The sequence below is a fragment of the Amblyomma mixtum genome, chromosome 3 (assembly GCF_055824585.1).
Source record: "Amblyomma mixtum isolate Tamu chromosome 3, ASM5582458v1, whole genome shotgun sequence".
Taxonomy (NCBI): Eukaryota; Metazoa; Arthropoda; class Arachnida; order Ixodida; family Ixodidae; genus Amblyomma; species Amblyomma mixtum.
The window spans coordinates 335,924,099-335,948,945 of NC_143014.1; the positions used below are offsets into that span (position 1 = coordinate 335,924,099).

Consider the following 24,847-nt stretch of genomic DNA (forward strand, 5'->3'; position numbering starts at 1 on the left):
TCGAGTGCTTTAGCGTTCATAATATGGCTTCAGGCGTACGACATGTACGACTTCCGGGCGTGGGCGGCGTCGCTGAGATGCTGTCGTGGCGTCGGGGATGACTTCATAGTCGAGGTCACCGATCCGACGGAGAACCCTGTACGGGCCAAAGTAGCGTCGCAGCAACTTTTCGCTCAATCCACGGCGGCGAACTGGCGTCCATATCCAAACCCGATCACCTGGCTTGTAATGCGTGTCTCGTCGGCGCAGATTGTAGCGTCGGGCGTCGGTGTGCTGCTGGTCTTGAATGCGAAGCCGCGCAAGTCTTCGGGCTTCCTCGGCGCGATCAAGGTAGGCGGTGACGTCGAGATTGTCTTCGTCGGAAACGTGCGGGAGCATTGCGTCGAGTGTTGTCGTCGGCTTCCTGCCGTATACCAGCTGGAATGGGGTAAACCTGGTTGTCTCCTGGACGGCAGTATTATAAGCGAAGATCACGTAGGGCAGAATGGAGTCCCACGTCTTGTGTTCGGCGTCGATGTACATGGAGAGCATGTCTGCGATGGTCTTGTTCAGACGCTCTGTGAGTCCGTTGGTTTGTGGATGATAGGCAGTGGTCCTCCGATTGCTTGTCTGGCTGTAGTTTAAAATGGCTTGCGTGAGCTCCGCTGTAAACGCCGTTCCTCTGTCTGTGATGAGCACTTCCGGGGCGCCGTGTCGCAGGAGAATTTGTTCGACGAAAAATTTTGCGACTTCTGTTGCGGTACCACTAGGCAACGCTTTTGCTTCGGCGTAGCGGGTCATTTAGTCGGTGGCCACGATGATCCACTTGTTTTCTGATGAAGAGGTCGGAAAGGGGCCGAGGAGGTCCATCCCTATTTGCTGAAAGGGCTTAGTTGGCGGTGGTATGGGGTTCAGGAGTCCGGCTGGTCTAGTCGGAGGCGTTTTGCGTCACTGACACTCACGGCACGTTTTCACGTAATGGGAAACGTGGGTAGCTAGCCGTGGCCAATAGTACTTCTCCTGGATGCGGTGCAACGTGCGAGCAATCCCGAGATGTCCTGCAGTCGGCTCATCATGACATGCCTGCATAATTTCTTGCCTGAGATTTTTGGGCACGACAAGAAGATGCACTGCCCTGTTCGGCGCGAAGTTCTTCTTCAGGAGGACATTATTGTGAAGGACGAAGGACGACAGTTGCCGCTTGAACCCTCGGGGAGGCGATGCGGTCTTGCCTTTCAGATAATCAACTAGGCTTTGCAAATCAGGATCCGAGTGCTGCTGCTGCGCGAAACTGCTGGCGCTTACCGGTCCTAAGAAAGCGTTGTCATCTTCCTCTTCGGGTGCTGCGTCGACAGGAGCTCGTGACAAGCAGTCTGCATCGGAATGCTTGCGGCCAGATTTGTAGACTACAGTTATGTCGAATTCCTGAAGACGCAGGCTCCAATGAGCAAGGCGGCCGGAGGGATCTTTCAAATTGGCTAGCCAGCACAGAGCATGGTGATCACTCACAACCTTGAATGGTCGTCCGTATAGGTAGGGGCGAAATTTGGGCGTGGCCCAAATAATGGCGAGGCATTCTTTCTCTGTCGTCGAATAGTTGGCTTCGGCTCTCGACAGTGAACGGCTAGCGTACGCGATAACTTTCTCCTGTCTGCCATTTTTCTGAACGAGGACCGCTCCTAAGCCCACGCTGCTTGCATCGGTATGAACTTCGGTTTCGGCGTTTTCATCAAAGTGCCCGAGCACAGGAGGGGCCTGTAAGCGGCGCCTCAGCTCGTTGAAAGCTTCCTCTTGTGGCCTTTCCCATTTAAAAGGCACGTCAGCCTTGGTAAGTTGAGTCAAAGGTTCAGCGATGCGCGAAAAGTTCTTGACGAATCGTCGGTAATAAGCGCACAATCCAAGGAATCTGCGTATAGCCTTCTTGTCATTAGGCTGTGGAAACTCTGCGATCGCAGCCGTCTTCTGGGGGTCTGGGCGAACTCCATCCTTGCTTACGACGTGACCAAGGAACAGCAGCTCCTCGTAGGCGAAGTGGCACTTCTCTGGTTTCAGTGTCAGGCCTGAAGACTTGATCGTTTCCAGCACTATCCGAAGCTTTCTGAGGTGGTCTTCAAAGCTTGAGGAGAAGACAACAACGTCATCTAAGTAGACTAGACAAATCTGCCACTTCAAGCCTGCGAGCACCGTATCCATTACTCGCTGGAACGTCGCTGGGGCAGAGCAGAGGCCGAATGGCATCACCTTGAACTCGAAGAGTCCGTCTGGCGTGATGAACGCAGTCTTCTCGCGATCTCTTTCGTCAACTTCAATTTGCCAGTAGCCGCTCTTCAGGTCCATCGATGAGAAGTACTTAGCGTTGCACAGCCGGTCCAGTGTATCGTCGATGCGGGGGAGGGGGTAGACATCCTTCTTCGTAATGTTGTTCAGGCGGCGGTAATCGACGCAAAAGCGAAGGGTGCCGTCTTTCTTTTTCACTAGGACGACCGGTGCTGCCCAGGGGCTCCTCGATGGCTGTATGACGTCGTCACGAAGCATTTCCTCAACTTGCTTGCGGATAGCTTGGCGTTCTAGCGGCGATACGCGGTAGGGGCTCTGTCGCAGTGGTCGCGCGTGTTCGTCTGTGACAATGCGGTGCTTGGCAAGCCGGGTTCGTCGCACATTCGATGCTGATGAGAAGCAATCGGTGTACCTTTGAAGAAGACTGCGTATTTGGTCTTGTCTGCTCCGGGGTAATGCCGGGTTGATGTCGAACGTGGGTTGATGGCCTTGGTCAGATAGTTCTGCGGGTTGGTCGGGTAGGGCAAATACGTCTCTGATGTCTGCTAGCTCGTCGAGGAAAGCGATCGTCGTACCTTTGTTTAGATGCCGGTATTCTTCGGTGAAGTTGGTTAGTAACACCTGGGCTTGGCCATTTCGGATTTCGGCGACTCCCCTCGCGACGCCCAATCCTCGATCCAGGAGTAACTGGGTGTTCCCCTCGATAACGCCTTCGGCATTTTCGATGTCTCCAGTACCTATGCCGACGAGAACACTTGATCGGGGTGGCACGCTCAATGCTTCATCGAGGACGTTTAAGGCAACGTGATGAGTCACGCTCGTCGCAACAGGTATGGCTTTTTCCGTGGAAAGCTTGATCGACTTAGATCGAAGGTCGATGATCGCCCGATGTTCGTTCAGGAAGTCCATTCCCAAAAGCACGTCTCTCGAGCATTGCTGTAGGATTAGGAAGGTTGTCGCATAGGTTCTCCCAATTACAGTAACTCTCGCGGTGCAGCGTCCTGACGGCGTAATCAGGTTGCCACCTGCGGTGCGGATCAGCGGGCCATCCCAGGTTGTTGTTACCTTCCTGAGTCGGACAGCGAGTGGGCCACTCATGACAGAGTAGTCAGCTCCCGTGTCCACCAAGGCAGTAACCGCGTGACCGACGACCGTAACTTCAAGGTCACTTGTACGCGTTCTCGTATTGTACGTTGTCTTCGGTGTCCGATCACGGCTTCGTCGAGTAGTGAGGCTGCGGTGGGCATACTGCGACGTTACTTCACTGGGCAGCGGTAAAAGCTTCAATTCTGGCCGCGTCGTCGTCGTCGTCGTCGGTCTCGTCGTCGTGGCATGGTCTTGAGTACTCGTCGATGGAGGATCTTTGTGATTGCGCTTAGAAGCAACCTCACCTCCAGAGGCTGCTTTATTTAGTTTAACCTTCGGGGGCTGGGGGAGCGTCCACGCACGGCGTAACCTCGGCTAGGAGATACAAAGCGCTGGGACGATGGCGACGGGGAACGTGATAGGCGGCTCGGCGATGAGTATTCTTCCCGACGTAAAAACTCCTCGATTTCGGCTGGTCGCTGGCCGGGTCGGGGTCGTGGAGCGTCGTAAGAGAACCCTCGGATGCCCAGTCTTCTGTATGGGCAGTGCCGGAGGACGTGACCGGCTTCTCCACAGTGGAAGCATAGTGGGCGGCGCTGGTCGGGAGTTCTCCACTCGTCGCATTTCCTCGGCTGCGCGTGTCGCTCGTAGGACGGGCGGGTTGGGGCGAGTGGGCGGCGGTCCAACGCAGCTGGCTGTGGGCGATAGGGGCTTGGGTCCCGTCGTCGAGGTGCAGGACGGCGCACAGCTGCGGCGTAAGTCATGGCTGGGGGCTGCAGAGGCTGCGTGGGTGTCGGCGTCACACCCAAGGCCTGTTGAACTTCGTCCCGGATTACGTCAGCAAGTGGTGAAACCTGCGGCTGCGTTCCATTTGGCAGCAATCGTCGGAGCTCTTCTCGTACTACTTGGCGTATAACCTCCCGCAGGTTATCGTTGTTAGCGGCGTCCAGGCAGTTTGCTGAAAAAACGCGCTGCTGGCGCTCATATTGGCGGGCTCGGGCGTCAAGTGTTTTTTCCATCGTGGAGGCCTCTTCTATGAATTCCGCCACGGTTTTCGGTGGGTTCCGTACGAGGCCGGCAAAGAGTTGTTCTTTAACTCCTCGCATAAGCAGCTTGACCTTTTCTTCTTCCTTCATGTTCGAGTCGACACGCCGGAAGAGACGCTTCATCTCCTCAGTGTACACTGCAACGGTCTCGTTTGGGTGTTGTATGCGAGACTGTAGCAGCTGCTGGGCTCTCTCCTTTCTCACGACGTTTGTGAAAGTCTTGAGAAGCTGCTCTTTGAAGGTTGCCCAATTCGCGAGGCTGGCTTCCTCATTCTCAAACCAGACTCTTGCTGGTCCCTCCAGGGCAAAGAAGACGTACCTAAATTTCATGGCATCGTCCCAGTTGTTAAAGACAGCCACTCGGTCGAACTGCTCCAGCCATTCTTCGGGGTCGGAGCCAGGCGAAGCGTCGAAGGTTGGTGGCACCCGGGGCTGCTGCAGAATGATTGGAGTCGTCGTCTGGGGCAAGCTCATGGTGGACGTTGCTGCTGGCTTTCGTTTCCGGGTAGGGTCCGGCAGATTCCCGAACTCTGGTGCGTCCCCTTGCAGGCGTCGGCTAGCGCGGTGGACTGGACTCAGGTCCTGCGGTTGATGACTCAGAGGGCTGGCGTCACGGCTTGTAGGGGGTGTCCGGAACATGAAAGGCTACCCAGCACCTCCACCAGATGTCACGTTGTAGTGACGGCAGTCCAGCGGTCAGGAAGACACCAGAAATACTTTCAAACGAAGCTCTTTATTTGGGCTGACTTGCGCCCTCAAAAGAACTGAATCACTCAGTGGCGGCGTAAGCAACAAGCGTGCTCGTCAATCGTCGAACTACGAATGCCCGCTGCTCGCGGCATCGTTCAATTTAAAGCCGGCAAGGAAACTTCGAGATAACAGGTCGAGATCATCTAGAGTAATCTAGAAACACGTAGATGCAGCTGTTCATGGCTGTGAACAATCGAGATAAGTCCGGTCGCTTCTCGCGTCACGAACAAAAATAATAACAGCCCTTTCCTGCAGCCTTGAGCGTGAACGAACAAACAATACAATGATACGTGGCAATATGGCAAGCTGGATCGGTTCTTCAGATCGGTTGCACTTCTGTAGGATGAATAATCGGAATGAACAAATCTAATGGCGTGATTTTGATCGTTTCTATGCTGTCAGAAAGGTATTCCTCATGTGGGTTCCAAATAGCGGTAAAAATTGGTAAATTGGTTTTTGAGGAAAGGAAATGGCGCAGTATCTGTCTCACACATATCGGCGGACACCTGAACCGCGCCGTAAGGGAAGGGAGGAAGGTAGGAGTGAAAGAAGAACGGGAGAAGAAGGTGCCGTTGTGGAGAGCTCCGGAAAGAATTTCGACCACCTGCGGATCTTTAACGTGCACTGACATCGCACAGCACACGGGCGCCTCTTGCGTTTCGCCTCCATCGAAACGCGGCCGCCGCGGTCGGATTCGAACTCGGGTACTCCGGCTCGGTAGCCGAGCGCCTTACCACTGAGCCACCGCGGCGGGTACGAAATGGCGGATGCAAATTCTAATTTTGGGCTCATTAATGTGGTGTAGGCTAGTAATTTTACATGTGCTGGGGCAAACTTCATTGAGCTTTGAAGATTGCGAAGGGATCGGCTGGATGCTACAGTTATGTGATTGATGTGTGTTGACCACGTAAAATCGCCAGACAGGTGTAATCCAAAATATTTCTATGCTTTTGTAGCATGTAAACGGGAACCGCAGACAAAATAGCTGCGTGGTATTAAGTTGGAGCGTCTATGGAAATGCAGGACCTTACACTTAACCATATTTAAAGACATTTGCCATTTGTCACACCAGTTTTCTGCTGCTAGTAAGACACGTTGTAAGCTAATACTATCGCACAACATTATTTAGTTATGCAACAGGTTGGTAGTTATAAGAGGGTAATTCGTACGTGACTGTCGAGGTATCGTGGTCCTGACGTGCCCTCACAGTTTTGCGCTTCATGACTTGCACTATCATTGAATTTAAAATATTGTGAGATAAATACATCTGTTTTGTTTGTGTGTTTTATGGGTGTTTACCGTTCCAATGTGACTCAAGCTATGATTGACGCCGTAACGAAGGGCTCCGGAAATTTCGACCACCTGGGGATCTTTAACATGCACTGACATCGCACAGTACGTGGGCTGCTGGAATTTTTCCTTGATCGAAATTCGACCGCCGCGTAAATATATATTAATTATATAAGTTAATGGTTACGTGAGCAATATTCACATATAAATCATAAATAGATATGAATTACATATGAATATTGTTCACGTAACCGTTAGCTTTCAAAGCATGAGTTATGGTATAACATCTTATCGTTCGCCGTTGATTTGTCAACAAAGTGCACACAAAATTGTTATACAAATAGAGGTTAAATAAAAAATCGTTGTTTCTATTTTTTTTTTATATTTTGGTATAAGGAAGTCCGTCCGCCCCCCCCCCCCCCCCCGTCCCACCCGCACCCACTAGAAGCAATCGCTGGGACCGCCACTGCCACCAATTAAAAAGCCTGAATTGCAAAGTAAGGTAATCTACGTGGTAATGCGCGAGCGAATGTTGACCTAATCTTGAGCGAACTTTCGTCAATTTTCTGAAGAATTCCTAAACACATTTCGCTGCTGTGAAAGTGCGGAAAATTGGAAGATAGTTCATGACAAGCTAATTTAATTGAAAGATAAATATATTCAAAAATTACCATCCCCTCGTCAACACACAACAAATGGTTCACTTCACAGGTAAGGCGATGCATCAATAAACAGAAAAGTTTATACTCTAGAGCAAAACAGCCTAATTCGAAAGGTAACTGCCCTTACAAAAATGGGTGATGAGTTTCTGATTAAAAGTCAACGACATTTGATATCACACTCATCACGAATTTCTGATTACTTTTGTGTTGAGTTTGTGATGTATTGGTGATGAAAATTGGCCACCGATTTTCTGATTAAGACGTGATGCTTTTTCTCCTGTTGAGATTCTGATGTATTTGTGGTGCATTTACTTTGAGTTCATGATACATTTCTGCGTCTTTTGTGATGAAGACTGGCAACTGATTTTCTGATTAAGATGTGATGCTCATTGTTTAGTTGTGATTCTGATTGATGCACTTAATGTATAATACAGTGGCAAAGTGCATCCAGAAATGAAATGACACTAGCCACCAACACGACAAACAAGAAATCTGGTTTCTTACTTTAATTCACGCGAAATCATAGACGAGAGCGAATTCTTCACCTGGACCACAGTAGTATCAAATTTGCCGCAGACGTATGCTGAAATAGAAAAAATTAAAATGACATAATGGGTACATACTGACGACAATGCAGAACTTTGACCATGACCTGCGCATGCACCATGTTCAACATTCAGTAATACTGTGATTATGAAGGCACAATTTAAAGGTGCAAAATTTCTTGAAACTTCACATCTCTTGCTCTAACCACTGGTGTGTCAAAAAGGTAATTATCAAATTTAACTAGCTACCTAATTAGCATTGCTTCCAAAATAACTACCTTCATCTGTTACTGACAACATTCATGAAAAAATTGCCTTTCTACTTCGACCACCCTATTTTTAGAAATTTTTGGACGCATTTGCCAGAACGCTTGATGTATATATAAGCCAGAACAACACACAAGGGCGCACGCAGTATGAAGCTATAAAAGCACCTTTATATGGATATTTCATCAATAGAACATGATTTTTCGTAACTCATTCAATCACTTATTGTGCAAAGACGGTAGAAAAAAAAACTGCTGCCTAGTTGATACGTTTAAGCTGAAAAGTGGATTGGGCAAGCTGATCCAACGCTAGAATGGAAAAAATGAGATGCAAAAAACGAAGCACATGCTAAACATTTCACTTCTTTCTTTTCAAGCATTCACTGACACACGCAGAAGAAATACACTAAGGAGCCCATCGAAACCCTTGGCAATCACATACAGATGCACACAATCAGTAATGGGACAGTATGTGAAACAGGGAGGACTGCAAAATGTGTCAGTAAATTAAGCCACTTATACTTTTGCTGTGCTTTTGCTACGGCCTTACTGACACATCTTCCAATACAACTTGCATCACATTCATGTTATTTGTTGCGTCATGGCTCTCTAGTCCATCTGCTTTTTGATGTCGGATAGCTGGTTACGTTCCTCCGCTTTCCTGCTCTTTTTCTTTGTGGTTGCCAAGGGCTCCGATTAATTCCTGGATGCATTCTTTGCATCTCAGTGACTACCATATATTGTTGATTATAAGTCAACTCTGGTGATAAGTTGACCCCCCAACTCACCACCCCCTTTGTGCAAAGAAAAAGGCTCTGAATTTAGGTTGGCGCTGCCACACCCTGCGGTCCTAGCTCGCCCAAAAAGTTTTTCAGAAAGCCGAGTCATAAAGAAACATCTATTCGTTCACAAGACATCTCTGACTCGTCGTCGCTTGTGAGGACACAGCCGCGATCATCATCTTATGAGCCACTGCTCCTGCTGGTCGTCGGAAGCGGCGCCGAGATGCTGCTCGTGGAAAATGACGTGCAGAAATGGCGAAAGGCACACAACAACACGCGAAAATGCTTCTCGGCTCATGTGACTGGTCACGTGTGGTCTACTTTTGGATTGGATTGGATTTGTAGCCACCCATTTGTATTAAACATTGCCAGCGCGCCCAGCTTTGGCTGTTTTTCCGTGGAATGCCCACGGTTTGTCGATAACAAGTTGCCATCGTATTAAAACAAACCTTTGGTGCATATCTCAATTACATTCAAAATTTTTTTAAGCAAATCCATTTTCGCACCGTGTCTGACAAGTATTATGGAATTACGAGCGCACGGGGCGTGATATTATCCGTGACTCAGACGAAATTACTTTTGACCCCGCATATAGGCCGGCTTTAAGACTCCGATTATAAGTCGACCCCCCAACTTTGGAAGGACATTTAAAGAAAAAACGTCGACTTTTGCGCGGCAATATACGGTACATAAAAAAGTGATACATTGATCATGCTATTCCATTGGGAATTCTGTGCAATAAAATCAGCTGGTAGTCAGTGCACGTCTCTCTTGCCTTGTGTTCTTTTTCTTTGTGTTCGTTTCTTGTTTTGATTGCAAGCATTCCTAAAACATTTTATATGTACTATCACACTCAATATGACTCGCAATGTGAGAGCGTGTGGCCGCAATGCTTCAATGCACAGCACTGCCCGAAAGGAACACAAAGTATTTAGACGATGCTGGGGTTGCCCGAAAGGAACAAGAAGAGTATTTAGATGATGCAGGGGCAGGAGCTGATTATCACAATAGAAGAATCATGCTGCTTCAAGCAGCAGGATTCAAGCGCTCTGCATGCTGACCTCACCATGCATCCAGGAAGCATTCCGGCCACACGCTCAAGCGTTCCAAGTCATACTGAGCATGACTGTACCCCACAGTGTCTAACCAGCTTAATGCGTTCCACAGCTATTTCAATTTAAACTTGCTGGAACACACTGAAAACACTTAAAAACCTTCACCATGCGATCCTAGTGCGGCTGCATGTAAACAAATCAGGAACAAATCGATGCTGGCTTTGTGCTGAGCTCTCAGGGCAGTACTTACAAATGAGGGCATCGACACGCACTGGGTCCAGTGCCTCTTTGGGTGGGGCGCCCTTATTAACATTGCATCCTTTACCATACAGGGACTTGCCCTCCATCTCATCCTTCGTGAATAACACACGCATCAGTGCCCTCGCGAATTTCGTCGGGGCACCACGACAGTGCGAGTGAAGTCTCTGCAGGGTGGCCTTCTCCACCATCACTCCACTGCCGATGTTCACCTGCACAATAAAGAAATCGAGATAAGAAACCTGGGATGACCTTATGGTTCCTTCCAACCTATATGATAGCCACGAGGCAAATAGTGTGTAAGCTGCGATTTAAAAGTGGGGGAAGAGAAAATTAAAGATGAACAGCTGCACAGCCAACAAGTAGTTTTTATTTCTACATAAGTATACTTCTAAAATGCAATCTCATGAGAATGTGCCTACTGTTAAGATGGCTGATAGTCCCATCTCTCATACCAAATCCATAAAAACAACTACTGTGCCTTAAAAATCGGTAAATTATTTAGCAGGATGCTACATGTCTAGTAGAGGCACTGCTCTTCAGCTTTGAAAAATGACGCCCCTAAGCTTATACTCAGAAAATTTTGCCCTGCGCTTTTGAGAATAAAAGTTTTGACAAGAAAAGATATTCACTTGCATGGCCGGAACACTGTGTGATAAAACTTTTAGCTAGAGAAAATGCTCTCAAACTCGTATTTTAGCGCCCTCTCCAGAAGCTGACTGTATGTGCGACAACACAACAGAATTTTTTTGTGCAGTTCCCATTGCAAAAAAAAAAAATGCGAAGCAAGGGGGAGGCTGAACAACACAGCTTGTCATACCAAAATGTCTATGTACGCCATCTGTCAGTCAACTGGTGTACAAACCTGTCCAAGCTTGCACATTTTACCACTGCATTAACAGGCTTCTACTGGTGCTCTGTGCACGAAACACTGGACAGGAAAGAACCATTCAGTTTTATAGTCAAGCTAGCTTTTGTTTTGCTCATTGTGCATACGACACAGCGTGCATACATGGGACCCAATCAGTTCTGTGAATTTTCGTCGTGCCCATTATCCAGAAAGTAGTTCCATATTAACGAGGCGCAAATATGTTAGAACAGATTGGTCCTCATAAAGATTGTCCACATTTCGATTCATCCATATTAAAAGGGCATGACTGTATATCAGACAAGGCAATAGAGCCATGCCTCGTTAATATGGACATATTGGTTCCTGAGACATATTGTTTGTAAAGCAAGTCATGCGTAATAATGTCCTGTGAAGAAAAAATTCTGAAAAAGAAAGCTAATTAAGGTCTGCTTCTGTGCATAGTAGTGGGCAGTGAAGTTGAAATTAGACAATCTGGGGCATTATTCTGGTAGCCATTTTCCTTTTAAATAATGCGGTGCAGTCTGAAGCATCTAGTGGTCCATTAGACAAGTGATGGCATCGCACTGTGCGATGGCACATCTGCTATGACTGTTCACATACCATAAATCGCTAGTACATATGTGTACTAGGTGGGCTGACAGCTGTTTAATGCAGCAGAGCACAAGTTCCTGAGAGAGTTATCTTCACATTACTTCATGCGATATGACAAAGGGAAGAGATGCTGACTGGGCACCTCGGAAAACATGAAAAAGCAAAAATCGTGCCTTCACTCAGGCATTTACACTTTCACAATGCTTTAGAGCGTTCATAACACAGGGAAGGTCAAAGTTACGTTCTTATCGTTGTCCAAATTAACACAAGAGACATACATGGACCCCAATGGAGCCCGGCTCCATGTAAGTTCGCCCTCTCCATTGTCAAGACAGCTAGTTTGCATATAAAGAAAGCGTAAATGCATTAAAAAATATTTGGGAGCCTGTAAAACTGTCCATAACTCTAATCCCCCACATAAATGGTAGTTCTAAAAACAGGGCATGACTCTATCCGTAGGTAACGATTTGCTCCCCTCTGAGAGTGGCAGCCATAGCCTTCAACATGTGGCTGGATACAAGAACTCGAGCTAGCAGAGAGAATGTAAATAAACCCCAGCTTGTAATAATATTATCATTCAACTGAATGAAGAGTAACACACTATTTTGTAGTTTTTGTAGCTTTGGTTAATCACTTGCCAGCACTGCTGTATCAGCACTTTTATAATCACATAATTGCTGTGTGTGAGGCACAATAATGTAGTACTTGAAGCTGCTTGCTGTAGTTTTCTGTGTCAATATACTGAGTTATACCAAAGGATTTTGTGCAGCTGCAAAGCAGTGGCCTCATGTACTGCAATAGAATGGGTGTTGCAGATCTCAAAATACTACTTATTTATTTATTTGGTTTTTAGCCTAGAATTCAGTCTTAGGTCACAGCCATATTTCTGGCATCATGAGCACCAAAAGAAAAAGAAAAAGCATTTACCATCTCGGCTTCAGCGGTAGCGGCAGCTGGCGAAGACTCGAGGCGGCGGGTGATTTTCCTCAGACCCTTCACCATCTTGAAGGAATCTGAACACAGAAGGAAACAAACATTTAAAAACACACAGCAAGCACAAACAAAGAAGTCAGCTATCGACTTTTATAACTGGAGAAAACATTATTATATCACAAAATCAGGAGCAAAGCTAAGCTGTTTTTGTCCTGCGCTCTCATGACAGTACTTGCAAATAAGTGCATTAGCATGCATTGTATACAGTGCCTTTTTTTGTGCACTAATGCAACAAGCGAAAGTGTCTTTTACTTCAAAGAGCAACTTACCGTAGTTGTTCTCCGCCACCTGCAGGCGCTCTTGCAGCTCTTTTACTTGCTGCTGCAACTGCTCCACCTTTTTGTGGGCGTCGCAGGAGCATTCTGTTGCATTCTAAAGAGAGACGACACACCATAAAGCACCAGTTGAATTACCACTGTTGATAGTAGTGGCAGCTAGCATCCACTGCAATGCAGTTGTTATTTTCTGTCTTGTCATGCTTACACAACCAGCTGAACTCCCGAGTCACCAGGGTGCTTCAGAATAGGGGGACCATACCGGTTAAGGGTCCGCCTATTAATGAACAAACTCGCTAATGAATGTTCAAACAGAGCTGCAGCTAATAACCAAAGTGGTATCTTACCATAAGGAATATTAACTGCCTACAATTTCAAGCTGCACCATTATATGCGAAGCATGCATATGCAGTTACAGCTGCTAGGAATGGACAAGAAAAAAAATCATACCGTAAAAACTACTAACAAGCTATAAACATGACTGTTTAAGCAGGACATTGTGCAAGTCCAAAAGAAGCATAAATAGAACGCACTGGACTGTGAGCAGTAAATTATATATATATATATATATATATATATATATATATAGAGAGAGAGAGAGAGAGACGAAACGAAAAGGCAAGGAGGTTAAGCAGAAGCACAGACCAGATGGCTACCCTGAATTAGCGAAAAGGAAGAGGGGGCGTAAAAAGGAAAGCAACAGATGGGATAATTAGTTAGGATATCAGAAAAAGATGGGGTCTTTAAGGCAGTAAAACGCAATGGAAGACACAATGTGTCGCACAAGCACAACTGTCCAAAAATAGTTTGTTACAATGCCTTGGGGTTAATTAGTGTTTTATAACTGCAGTGTGGGTCACCAGTGGGTCATGTCACGTATTCATGCCGAATACTGTGCCAATACTGTGTGATTGCATGAATAGTGTGCTGCGTGATTAAGCCATGGGACAGCTTAAGTTTTTTCAAAGAGGCTGTGAAAAGTACACATGCATAAAGCACCTCAATGAACTAAAAGTAACGGCATCTCCTCCCTCCTCCTCCTATGCCAGCGTTCCTTTTGACTAATCCCAGGCGCTGACGGTGATGGCACCTAGGCCGGGGGCAGACAGCAGACACTCCCAACGCTCGCCCTTTGGCGTGAAGTAGACCGCATTCCCAAATGAATTTTTATTGTTTTCTGCCTCAGAGATTAAAAAACTGGACGGGAGATTAAAAAAATTAGTTACTCCAATAGCTAACCATGCCCACCTGTACTGCTTTATCGAAGCTTTCTGAATAGCGATCACTCTTATTGCGGTGTACATGGTGGAAAAGGCGCCTACGACCGAGTTCATAATACTACAGTGGATATCCTCGGAGTTGTTTTCCTGAATGGCGCCTTTGCCCAATATCATTTGCAACTTAATGCTGCCAAGATTAAGTGGACGGCATGTGCTGTGGGCGTGAATATTTAGCTTTCTCTTTTGTTAGACACACACGTGCGGTCTAGGCTTTATAGGAACCGATGGCAGTGTAATGTTCCCGTTTTCAAGTGTAATCAGTTGTGCTTTTCAGGGTGTAATTGCCCACTCATCTTAACTTTTCTATTTGTAGTGCTGGAAAGCTTGGCAATTGTTTCGAAGTGACTATGCCATGGGTACAGCAGAGGCTAATGTTGAAAGGATCCAACTGGCCCCGGTCCCTTGCGTTTGTATGTAGATTGGTGAATATGTTACACAGTTGTGATCAGAAGAATTTTGATGTAGGATGAATTGTCTTAGTTGATTCACGGCAACCACAATTGTCTCTATAATTACTGCTACGCATGAAGCCGCAGTACTGAATGACCCACTACAATGCTGTTTGTATGGTGATTGACCTCTTGCATCAGCATAAGCAATAATGGCTGATAAGAGAACATTAGCTTCCATCTTGTAATTCTCAGGCATAATGCACAGCAGGCTGGACTACCACAGTAAATGAATTAAGGTTTGGTATGGCACAACCAGCGTCGGGCATCAAAAAATGTTTTGATGCCAGAAGCAACACAGTGCCATAGTTTTTTTTGTTTTGATTTTACTGGTCTGCCCAAGCACAGCCTCCACGTCTTTACCTGGGCTACAAATATGCTAGAGCACATGACTTGTGTAAGGAAAAGGTGCAGTGGACAGGAGTACTGCCATCACAAACACCTCAATGCTGCTACCAACCTTACCAACTACTCGAAACTTACTATCCTGCTCAGCTTAGTCATCAAGTTTTTCTGCCCCAATTCACCATAGCCATGGGGCTCTGCACTTTACAAATGTATTGCTCTCCTCAGGCAACCCCCATGTCACACAGAAGAAATTATAAAAAAATTGGCAGTGGTTTCGCTCTTGTTAAACCGGGTAAATTGCGTAATTGGCTGAAGCAAAGCTGTACAAGGTCAACGACGGGAGCTACGACGGCTCGAAACCTGTCGCAGTATTGCTTATGCAATAAAAACTGAATGTGCTGGCAAGTTTTGTCACCTAGCTTATTTACAGACTAGTTTGAACAGCCTTGTGGGTTTATGGGGGTTTAGCGTCCCAAAGCAATTCGGGATATGAGGGACACCATAGTGAAGGGCTCCGGAAATTTCAACCACCTGGGGTTAACATGCGTTGACATCGCACAGTGAAGAGGTCTCTAGAAATTTGCCACCACCAAAATTTGGCCGCCATGGCCCACATCAAACCCACTTCTTTCGAATCAGCAGCCGAGCGCCGTAACCAATGAGCCACCGTGGCGGCCAAGCAGCCTTAGACAGTGCCCACCAAACCACATACTTCATAGAGGCTGGAGTCAGCTTTGGCAACGCTGCTAAAGGACCACAGACACCTTATTTCAGCTGCGTGTTTTCTTCTTTCAAATGATGCTTTTCACATTAGAATGCACATGGTGTTTCACATGGTGTTTGCCTATGACCACTAAATTTTATAATATTAAATTACTTCTTGATGCTGCTTCGGTTTCATCAATGAAACGGTGGCTGTAACGCTTAGGAGTGTTTAGGTGATGTGAGGCATGGAAAAACTGAAACATTACTGCTGATATGTCGCTTCTTATTCCAGCTTTTGAAGCAGGTTGGCCTACGTGTTGAAACAGAACTAAGAATCAACAATTATACTGCAGTTGTTTTGTGCCTCAAATAACCTATAACACTCCCAACACATCACGGCCATCATTCCGCTGATGAAACCGAAACAGCATCAAGAAGAAATTCAATTATAAATTACTCAGAGGTAGCAAAAGAATGCCACATGGTGAAACATGCATCCTAGTGTCTAACGTATTCATTCTAAAAAAGAAAACAAGCAACTAAAATTAGATGTCTATTTTCCATTACTCCTGACTTGCAGAAAATTTTAAAACCAGCCGCCATCGTGGATCACTGGTTATGGTGCTTGGCTGCTGACTCAAAAGGCACGGGTTCGATCCCGGCTGCGGCGATCACATTTCAATAGAGGAGAAATGGTAGAGGCCTGTGTACTGTGCAATGTCAGTGCATGTTAAAGAGCCCCAGGGGGTCGAAATTATGCGGAGCCCTGCACTATGATGTCCCTTGTAGCCTGAGTCGCACGGCACATGAAACTGTATAAACCATAAATTTTATAACCCCATTACCACAAATAGCACTTGGAGCTTCTCTCCCAAAGCAAGTTTGGCTAGTGTGATTGCTGCGATTTGTGGTCAAAATGAAAGCAACACAAAATTTGCATGCCTGCATGTTTCATTGCATAATTACAAGACATAAAAACAGGGTGATGAAGGACCACATCTTGTTTCACGCGTCATGGATGACAATGTCTAATCAAGTAGTATACCTGCTTGCACACAGCCTTTTCATGCTTCTTGTTTCACATAACTCATGTGATAACACAGCTGTGTACAGTTACTTGATTGCAATGCATCTGTAGCTTACAGCATGCACATATACCTCATATCAAGTGACCTAAGGCACAACCTACATTAGGGGGCTTCCAGGCAATGTTGACATGTGTTACTCCACTAAAGTAAAGAAATTCTCTTCCTTCTATATTATGTTGCTTGAAAACAAACACAGTTGCTAAATAAAGAGTTTCTCTTGTTAAATGTCTCAATACTTTGAAAAATAAAAATTAATAATTTCACACCAGGAAATATGCCTTTTATTCCTTATTCACAATTTCGTAATTACAAATTTAAGATGGCATGCTGATACGAGGCCGGTATTTTTTTATAAACAGTTAACGAAGACATCTAAACCATTCTCCCTAATCTCTTGTAAGAAAATAAAATTTCGCCGTCTTGACGCTTGGTAGTCAACCTACGCTATCATAAAAATAGGTACTGTTTACATGAAAACGTGTGCGTTTGAAAAATAAAAGCAGGCACAAAATCGGCTAGCAACGGCAAAGAATTCTAATGCTCTTAAATCTATCTCGCAGCTAACAACCTTTATGCGTTACAATCTGTAGCAATAGACTATAGATCACAGCAATGATTACGATGTGCTGACGTTATGTGGCCCCTTGCAATACAGAAAAAGAAAGCAGAAAGGGTTACTACTAAACGTCGACAATAATGGGTAGATTTACCTTCGGTTTTTTTGAAGGCGGCTCTTCACCTTCACTGCCACGGCTGTTAGAGGCGCCGGCACTTTTCACGGCCCGCGAACGTCGCCGTTCCATCACTTTCAGCGTGCCTGCGTTATTTTACCAGAAGAAATAAATCCAGAGCATTCGCGGTGCCTAGCAATAACGGTTGCAAACGCTTGCGCTTACCGAAATCGAGCAGCTCTGCTGTAGCTGGTGGCTCCCCAGCTTTCCAGTTGACGCTGACATGTGTGCCACGAAGCTCTTCAATAGCGTTCTCTTCGCTCATAAGGCGGAAGCCGAGACTGACATCCACTATCGAACGCACGGGATAAACGTCCCATGATTCCTCAGTTGTCCACTTGATAAGTATGTGCGACATGGCAGAAGAGGAACAGAAGAGACAGAAGAGGAACACAAGAGGTGAAGAGAAGAAAAAGAAGCGGAATAAGCAACGCGTCCCGCCCGAACCGTGCTAACACGTGCTAACAGGCTTTGGCTATGATACGTACTTGCGATTCATCGTAAGACGAACACCGCAACTTTTACATTTCATTTCAAACAATGTACTTTATTTGCGTTTTTAGTATTTTATTTTAATTTCTGAGTTTTTGTGAAGAATAAATAAACATTGAACAGAACAGTAGCCGCTGGCCAGGGCACAACCCACGCTTTTTCGACTCGGACTGGATCACGTTTAGTTTCGATACAGCACCACAGCACTCTTGCACGTGATGAAGTTTGCGCCTTGCCTGCTCGAACAACTCTTTCTTTTTAACAGTATATCTTATTTAATCTTGGCTTGCATTCCTCTGTATTGAGGCTTCATTTGATAGCTACTGTTGCTGCTTCTAGCAGCTGCTTGGCAGTTTTTCCAGGGGGTTGAATTCGACTGCATGGCCGTAAGAATACAGCAGTGGCTTACGGGAACTTCGCGACATTTCTCAGGCTTGCTGGAATTGCTCATTGCATTTACACAGCGGAATAATGTATCATGAGACGTGCTATCATACCCACTCTACGCCGAGCGCGTGTAAACGAAAATAAAAGAGCGCTTCGGTGAGGCGACGGCGAGGCGTGTGCGTCGAGCAGACGACGCGGAAGCCTCCGTGGGCAGCAACAATTTTTTTAATAGTGCGCAGTCCGAAAATCTACTAAATGCTAACTGCTAGGTGACTAAATGGCGAAAGGCTGGAAGTGGCCGACTGCGGTAGGAATGCCGGTATAGAACAAACGTGCTGCCTCTTGCGGCCGCGGTCGTACGTGTGGCGGTGACAACCACTATACAAGTTTATCGAGTGACTCTACCAGCCCTATTTAAAAAAGGGTTCTCACTCCATCGCCCTCCCTACCGCCTATATATAACCCTACCCCCAATGCTACTTCCCCTTTCATTCTTCCCATCAGCCGTCCCCTCTACTATAATTGGACTTCTTCCACTTGCATGCGGGTATTTCTTTGCTGTGCTCTCTGTAACCACAGTACAGGGACCACAGTGTGTCCTTGTGAATCAGCCATTTATTTTTATAGGTACGTGTAGAAATGCCGAAGAGGAAAAAGTATAAGCAGTATCTTTTTGATGCCGCATGTGAGGTGCCAACTCGTACGAGACACAGGCATAAATTACGAGATGATAGAGCCGAGCGTACTGCTTGCGAAATAGGAAGCAGTTCCAACGAATCGGACAGCGACAGTGACTCGCCGTTGGCTCCACTGTCCAGCAGAAGTGATGACAGAAGTTTGTTGTCTGCTTCCGTGACAACAGAAGAACCTAGTGATAGTGACGACTTGGCCGTGACCTCGGACAATGAGCGCTTGCACACTGCAGACGAAAGCCTGGTTGACATCTCGGACAGCTCGTCATCGAGCGACGACGACGGCTGCAACCCCGAGAATGAGGACGCTTCCGAAGCAAGGAACGAAATGGTAAGCCTCGCGGTAGTTCAGTTGCGAGCAGCTGTCTTGCTGCACTTGAATTCTAGAAGTAAGCCTTGCGCGTCCAGTTTTCGCTTTTTCGTGAAGCCTGCAGGACTTCATGTGTCTCATGTTGGAATGTCACGTTGAAGTATGTAGTAAAAATTTAGAAAATGACGCTTTTTAAATGTGCCGTCTTCGAGAATTGTGCCAGCAAATCACCGCCTTTGTCTTGGCCGCTCCCCAAACAACTAACCAATTGTACGCATCGGAGGCGCGTTTGATATGTGTGCAGTAAGCCGCGACGGGATGCACGCGTTCTGTCTCCTTTGGCGCCGTGGTCAGTGTGTGCGATAGAAAATCAAAGCAAGCCCCCAAGCTTTGCCCCCCCCCCCCCCCCTCCCCCCCTCGTCCCATGATCATGTTCGCTGAAGCATCCGAAAATGATTTACAACACCTGAAAGAGGCCAACAAGTGGCATGGTGGAACTAAGGAAGCTGGCAAACCATAAAAATTTAAAAAAAAGGCCTGGAATAAAGCATTAACAGTAGCGTTAATTGCCACTACTCATATAGCCTGTACAGCTAACCTAGAATTGATTTCTGTTCTGAAAGCAGCAGAACAAATTACATATGTGATACTGAATCTGCTAGAATTTCATACATAAATAGAAAAAATAGCACCAGTGTCGTTGACATATTTCGCAGGTGCCCAGTACAGAATTCAGCAAGCCACCAAAGAATGGCTTTAGGGGCTGCATGCAGAATTCTTCAATGCTGGTGTCAATGCCCTGGGACATTGTTGCAACAAATGTTTGGAAAAGTGCAGTGACTATGTAATATGTACCTGTGACTTACTATCACATGTCGGTAAATTTGCCTGTGGGACAAGATTTGACCATATTGGCTCTCTTGAATCACCTTGGTTCTAAGGTGAGGTTATTGTTGAAATGTTAGGTGCTTTGGCACTGCTGTACTTTATAACATCAAGCATGTTCAAATTATTGCTGCAGTGCACCAAGTGACTAAAGGGTATTCATTTTTCACCCGTTATCCTAACTTTTTTCAGGAAGAGCCACTCTCCCTTGGAGCGAAGCTGTCAAAGGGCCAAAGCCTTGTGATGGTGATGGCCCACATATTGCGACATCATGCATCAAAAGAAGCAACAGACAGCCTCCTCAAAGTTCTTGATGCACACATGCCAGAGAGTGCAATTTTTCCTAGGTCTAAGTATCTTTTTTTCAAACATTTCACCTCTCTGTCAGAGTGCAAGCGCACGACACATCTGTATTGCAGCAATTGCGCCGAGTACCTGGCTGTACTTCCGTGCGCAGCAGAAAATTTCAAGTGCCACAAATGTTCTTCAGCATACAAGTGTGCCGACCTTCTGGCATCAGGATCCTTCTTCATTACTGTGGACATTGAGTCACAGATTAGAGAGTTGCTCTTGAGCGGCAAGCTTGCACAGAACCGCACAGGTCCTCGGTATGATGTGGGTGACATCACCCAAAGTGCTGGATACAGCAGTTTGCCAATAACTGATGATGATGTGTCAGTTACCTGGAATACTGATGGCGTGCCATTGTTTGAATCGTCAGGACACAGTGTGTGGCCGTTACTGCTCCAGATAAATGAGCTGCCATACAAATTAAGGGTTCAGAAATTGCTGCTTTTTGGTCTTTGGTTCGGAAGTAAAAAACCAAATATGAACAGCTTTCTTGGGCCCTTTGTGCAAACAATGAATACGCTTTGTTCAGAGGGCATACCTTGGACGACTCCGGCTGGAGTGGACAAGGTATGTCGTGTCTATCCTGGGCCATGTAGTGTGGACACTGTAGCCCGCTGCATGGTGATGAATATGCACCAATTCAATGGTGCTCATGGGTGTGCTTGGTGTGAGCAGTGTGGAGAGGTTATTGATAAAGGTCGAGGTCACACTCGTGTGTACCGAATGCAGAAGCCTGCTGCAAAATTAAGAAGTAAAGAACGCTTCGAAAAGCAGGCCGAAGAGGCACAGAAGAGGGGTGAGCCTTACAAAGGCGTGAAAGGCCCTAATATTCTTTTTTTAATGGCATTTTTCAGCTTCCCTTCATCATTTGTTGTTGATTATATGCACACTGTGTGCAACGGTTTTGTCAGAACCACAGCATTTATGTGGTTTGGGCATAAGAGACGGTCGGAATACAGCATTGGATGTTATCTGCCACAGATTAATGCCAAGCTAAGGCAGCTAACTCCAATATGGGAGATGAGTAGGCTCCCACGGTCCCTTTCTGACATGAAATTCTGGAAGGCGTCTGAGTGGAGAGAGTGGATGCTCTATTTTTCCCCTGTCGTCCTGAAGGAGTTTTTGCCCAATGTTTATTACAAGAACTGGGTTAAGTTCGTAAAAATAATGCACTTTTGTTTGCAGTCATGCATACCAATGGAGAAGATTGAGGTTGTGAAGAAAGCTATGGTAGACTTTTTACAAGAATATGAAGAACTGTATGGAATTCATGCTATGACATATAATGCCCACATCCTTATCCACATGGTGGATCACGTGATGCAGTGGGGACCCCTTTGGGGTTTCTCCGCTTACCCATTTGAATCCGTCAATGGGAAACTCGTGCGTTTTGTTAGCGGCACAAGATATGCTCATTTACAGATCGTAGAAAAATTCTGTATAATGCAAAGCCTTCCACAGATCTTGTCGAAGACAATGAATTGGAAAAATAGTGAACTTAGGCATTTTGTTAGATCTTTGCTGAAAGGATACAACTTACGCAAGGCTAGTTCACAGTGCGGCGGCATAATCCTCTATGGAAAGGGGAGCCGTGAAGGGCGCACTGTGAAATACAAAAAAGCTACAGTTGGTACTTTTACATATTGTGTACAGTCAATGGACAAATCAAAAAGAAAGAATTCCTATGTTCTTGCTGATGGAAACGTGTTTGGGCGTGTGACTGATATCCTGACAACCTGTGCTCAACGGTGTTGTATGAAAAATGACCATGTACAATTTAGAATCAGGAAGTTTAGCATTCTCAATGTGTTTCTATCTTGCATTGCTGACTGTGGCTCTGTTCAGTTTGTAAGTGTTCAGGAAAGAGATGAGTTTGCTACTGTGAGTGCCTTGGATGTAAGGAAGTGTATTGTCCTATGCTGTTCGGGAAAAACAGTCTTGGCTGCGGTTCCTGAACAGTGTGTTTTAGAGTCAAATTAATGTTCAGGTTGTTCTTTTCAATGCGCTTTCACACATGAGCTCATTTCATGAACGTTTCACTGCCTTGACATGCAGTAATGTTTCTTGCACTTTTAGTGTTATGTTTATGTTTCATGCTTCATGCTTTACATATGTTTCATGCTTTCACGCAAAGTGTCTTCTGGTACTGAAGGAGACCAAGTTTTAGTTTTGCGCACATTGAACTTTGCACTAGTGTCACCCCATGCTCTCACTCATGCTCAGTAGCGTGAAATTAGTATTATGTAGTTTATAAATGCAAACTTTATTATGCAAGGATACTTGCTTTTATTGCTGCAGTGCTTTATGTGTGTATAGTCTTGATTTTCACCCTTGCTCAACATTACTATCAGCTACATGTAGAGAGATCATTCATGTTTACAGTGCTTATCATGGTGTTTTTGTGTGTAGAAATTGAGTGGTTATGTAGCAACCAAATTTAATATAGCACTGATGGATATTTTTGTTAGTGTAATAACCTCTCAACAGGGTAAAGTTAACACTGTTTTTGCAGAGTAAATTTGTGTTCTGCAATTCCATTTGCTTTTATTGCTTTGCTGTGCTTTACATATGAGTGGTCCTGATTTCCACACTTATTGAACATGGTTATCAATTACTTGCAGAGAAATCATTCATGTTTAGAGTGCTTATGATAGCATTTTTGTGCGTACACAGATTTATTAGGTAGCAATAAAAATTTTATTAAAGTTATTGATGTCACAGTAGCTACAAAATAATTTTTGTAGAGTATATGGCATACAATGTAATGCTTGCCTAGTGATCCATATGACAAACAATATGAAGCCTATTGCAAAGCTTTACAATTTTTTTTGTATGCTTCGAACATGCAAGTTGGCATATATTCATCGTGCCATCATTTTCTAAAGTGATCATGCACCATTGTTTAGAGAGCAAAATAATTTCATGCTTGAGTGCGTCACCCTCATCTTGCTCGTAGGATCTTCTCTGCATGGGGTACCATGTTGCTAGATTTGTATCAAACTAATATGTAGGTGCCCAAAATTTATGGCATGGATACGTACTGTGCATTAGATGGTCATGCCAATGTGGGTTTGTGTATGTAGAGTTTTGTAATGGGAGTATGGTGCTTTGTTGTTTCCTTGTAATAGAATTTCATAAATTTTTGCTATGGTATGCCGCTTGTTTTCATAGTACCTCTTGTTTGTAAACCTTTTTGTCAAATGCGTCTTTAGCTGTAGGACATTAATTACATGTATAAATTCTTTTTACACACACTGATTGCCATCAATAAAAGTATATAAATGCACCATGCCATGCCCTTTTTTTCTCGAACTAGGATGTGCCCGTTTCACACAGATTTGCAAATATTTAGAGGTACGGTTTACAAACATCGATAAAGTATGTGTTTGCAGTAAAGTATATGTTTGCAGTTAGGGTTAAAAAACACCAGAATGGATAACTTCAGTTCAGTATCTGCTACTTGGGGTTCATTAATATGCATAGACATTTTGCAACACTTGGGCATTACTATGGCCCTGTGGAAATGGTGCCTCACCGGCCATTGCATGTGCCATGGAGTCAGAATTAGCCAAAGATATGCACTTATTGTGATGCATTGGGCTTACCTAGATGTGTAAAAAAAAGCACACACAAATTAGACAGCGCAAGAGTTCAGACACAGTGCGGGGACCATACTGTTATGCCATAATGCATCAAAAATTATTCTGAGAATTTTTCCAGAGAAGCTCAAAACTTGAGGATTTGTGATGTGAGACTGATGCAAAAGTTCATCAGGTATTATGATGACAATCTGATGAAAATAAACTTGATGTTGAAATTCATCAAGAATTTATGATGTGCATCTGATGCAAAAAAGTTAATGTTAAAACTCATCAAGAATTTATGATGTCAGTCTGATGCAAAAACACAACAGGTGTTGCTTTTGTGATTAATTTCTGATAACTCATCAGGATGATATCACAATTATATCAGAAATTCAATATCCATTTTTATAAGGGTGGGAGCTGTACAGGAAACATGCAGCAGTATGCAAAAAAGAGACTGAAGCGGCTAAAGGCAAATTTTTTAATCACGATATGTCGGGCCTACTAAAAAATAATATCAAGAAGTTTTGAAGGTAATAAACTCCAAGTCTTTAGCTAGAAATTCTATATCAATTATAAAGCACGACGAGCGCCTTTCGCTATCGCAGGCAACCAAACAATTTAATTTATTCTCTACTTCCGCATTCACTGAGGAGGTGCAAATACCCCTGATCTCAACTTCCCTTCTGTTAGTGCCACCATGGACAGTCTTACAATCTCTCCTGAAAGGATAGAAAAAGCTATTGACAGATTGCAAACTAACTCGTCGCCTGGTCCTGACGCTATATGCCCTAAACTACTAAACCTAACAAAACCGGC

The 24,847-nt window shown here is 45.2% G+C and overlaps 2 protein-coding genes across 3 annotated transcripts; one reads left to right on the forward strand and one right to left on the reverse strand.

Annotated features, from left to right (window-relative positions):
- Positions 1–7,581: 7,581 nt before the first annotated feature.
- LOC149356050 (uncharacterized) lies at positions 7,582–18,630 on the reverse strand. 2 transcript variants are annotated; one of them, XM_089584092.1, is made up of 6 exons: positions 17,493–18,630; positions 17,307–17,413; positions 12,721–12,823; positions 12,386–12,471; positions 9,989–10,208; positions 7,582–7,673 (listed from the first exon to the last, which is right to left on the reverse strand). In XM_089584092.1, exons 1-6 carry the CDS (start codon positions 17,683–17,685, stop codon positions 7,591–7,593), a joined length of 792 nt encoding a protein of 263 aa, XP_089440218.1. In that variant the 5' UTR covers positions 17,686–18,630; the 3' UTR covers positions 7,582–7,590. The 2 variants fall into 2 exon arrangements, with proteins under 2 accessions (XP_089440218.1, XP_089440217.1); XM_089584091.1 differs by lacking the exon at positions 7,582–7,673 and having other exon boundaries at positions 8,724–10,208.
- A 1,676-nt stretch (positions 18,631–20,306) lies between these two features.
- LOC149356051 (uncharacterized) lies at positions 20,307–23,733 on the forward strand. The gene has a single exon (XM_089584093.1). The coding sequence runs from the start codon at positions 20,337–20,339 to the stop codon at positions 22,422–22,424; it is 2,088 nt and encodes a 695-aa protein (XP_089440219.1). The 5' UTR covers positions 20,307–20,336; the 3' UTR covers positions 22,425–23,733.
- The last annotated feature ends 1,114 nt before the right edge of the window (positions 23,734–24,847 follow it).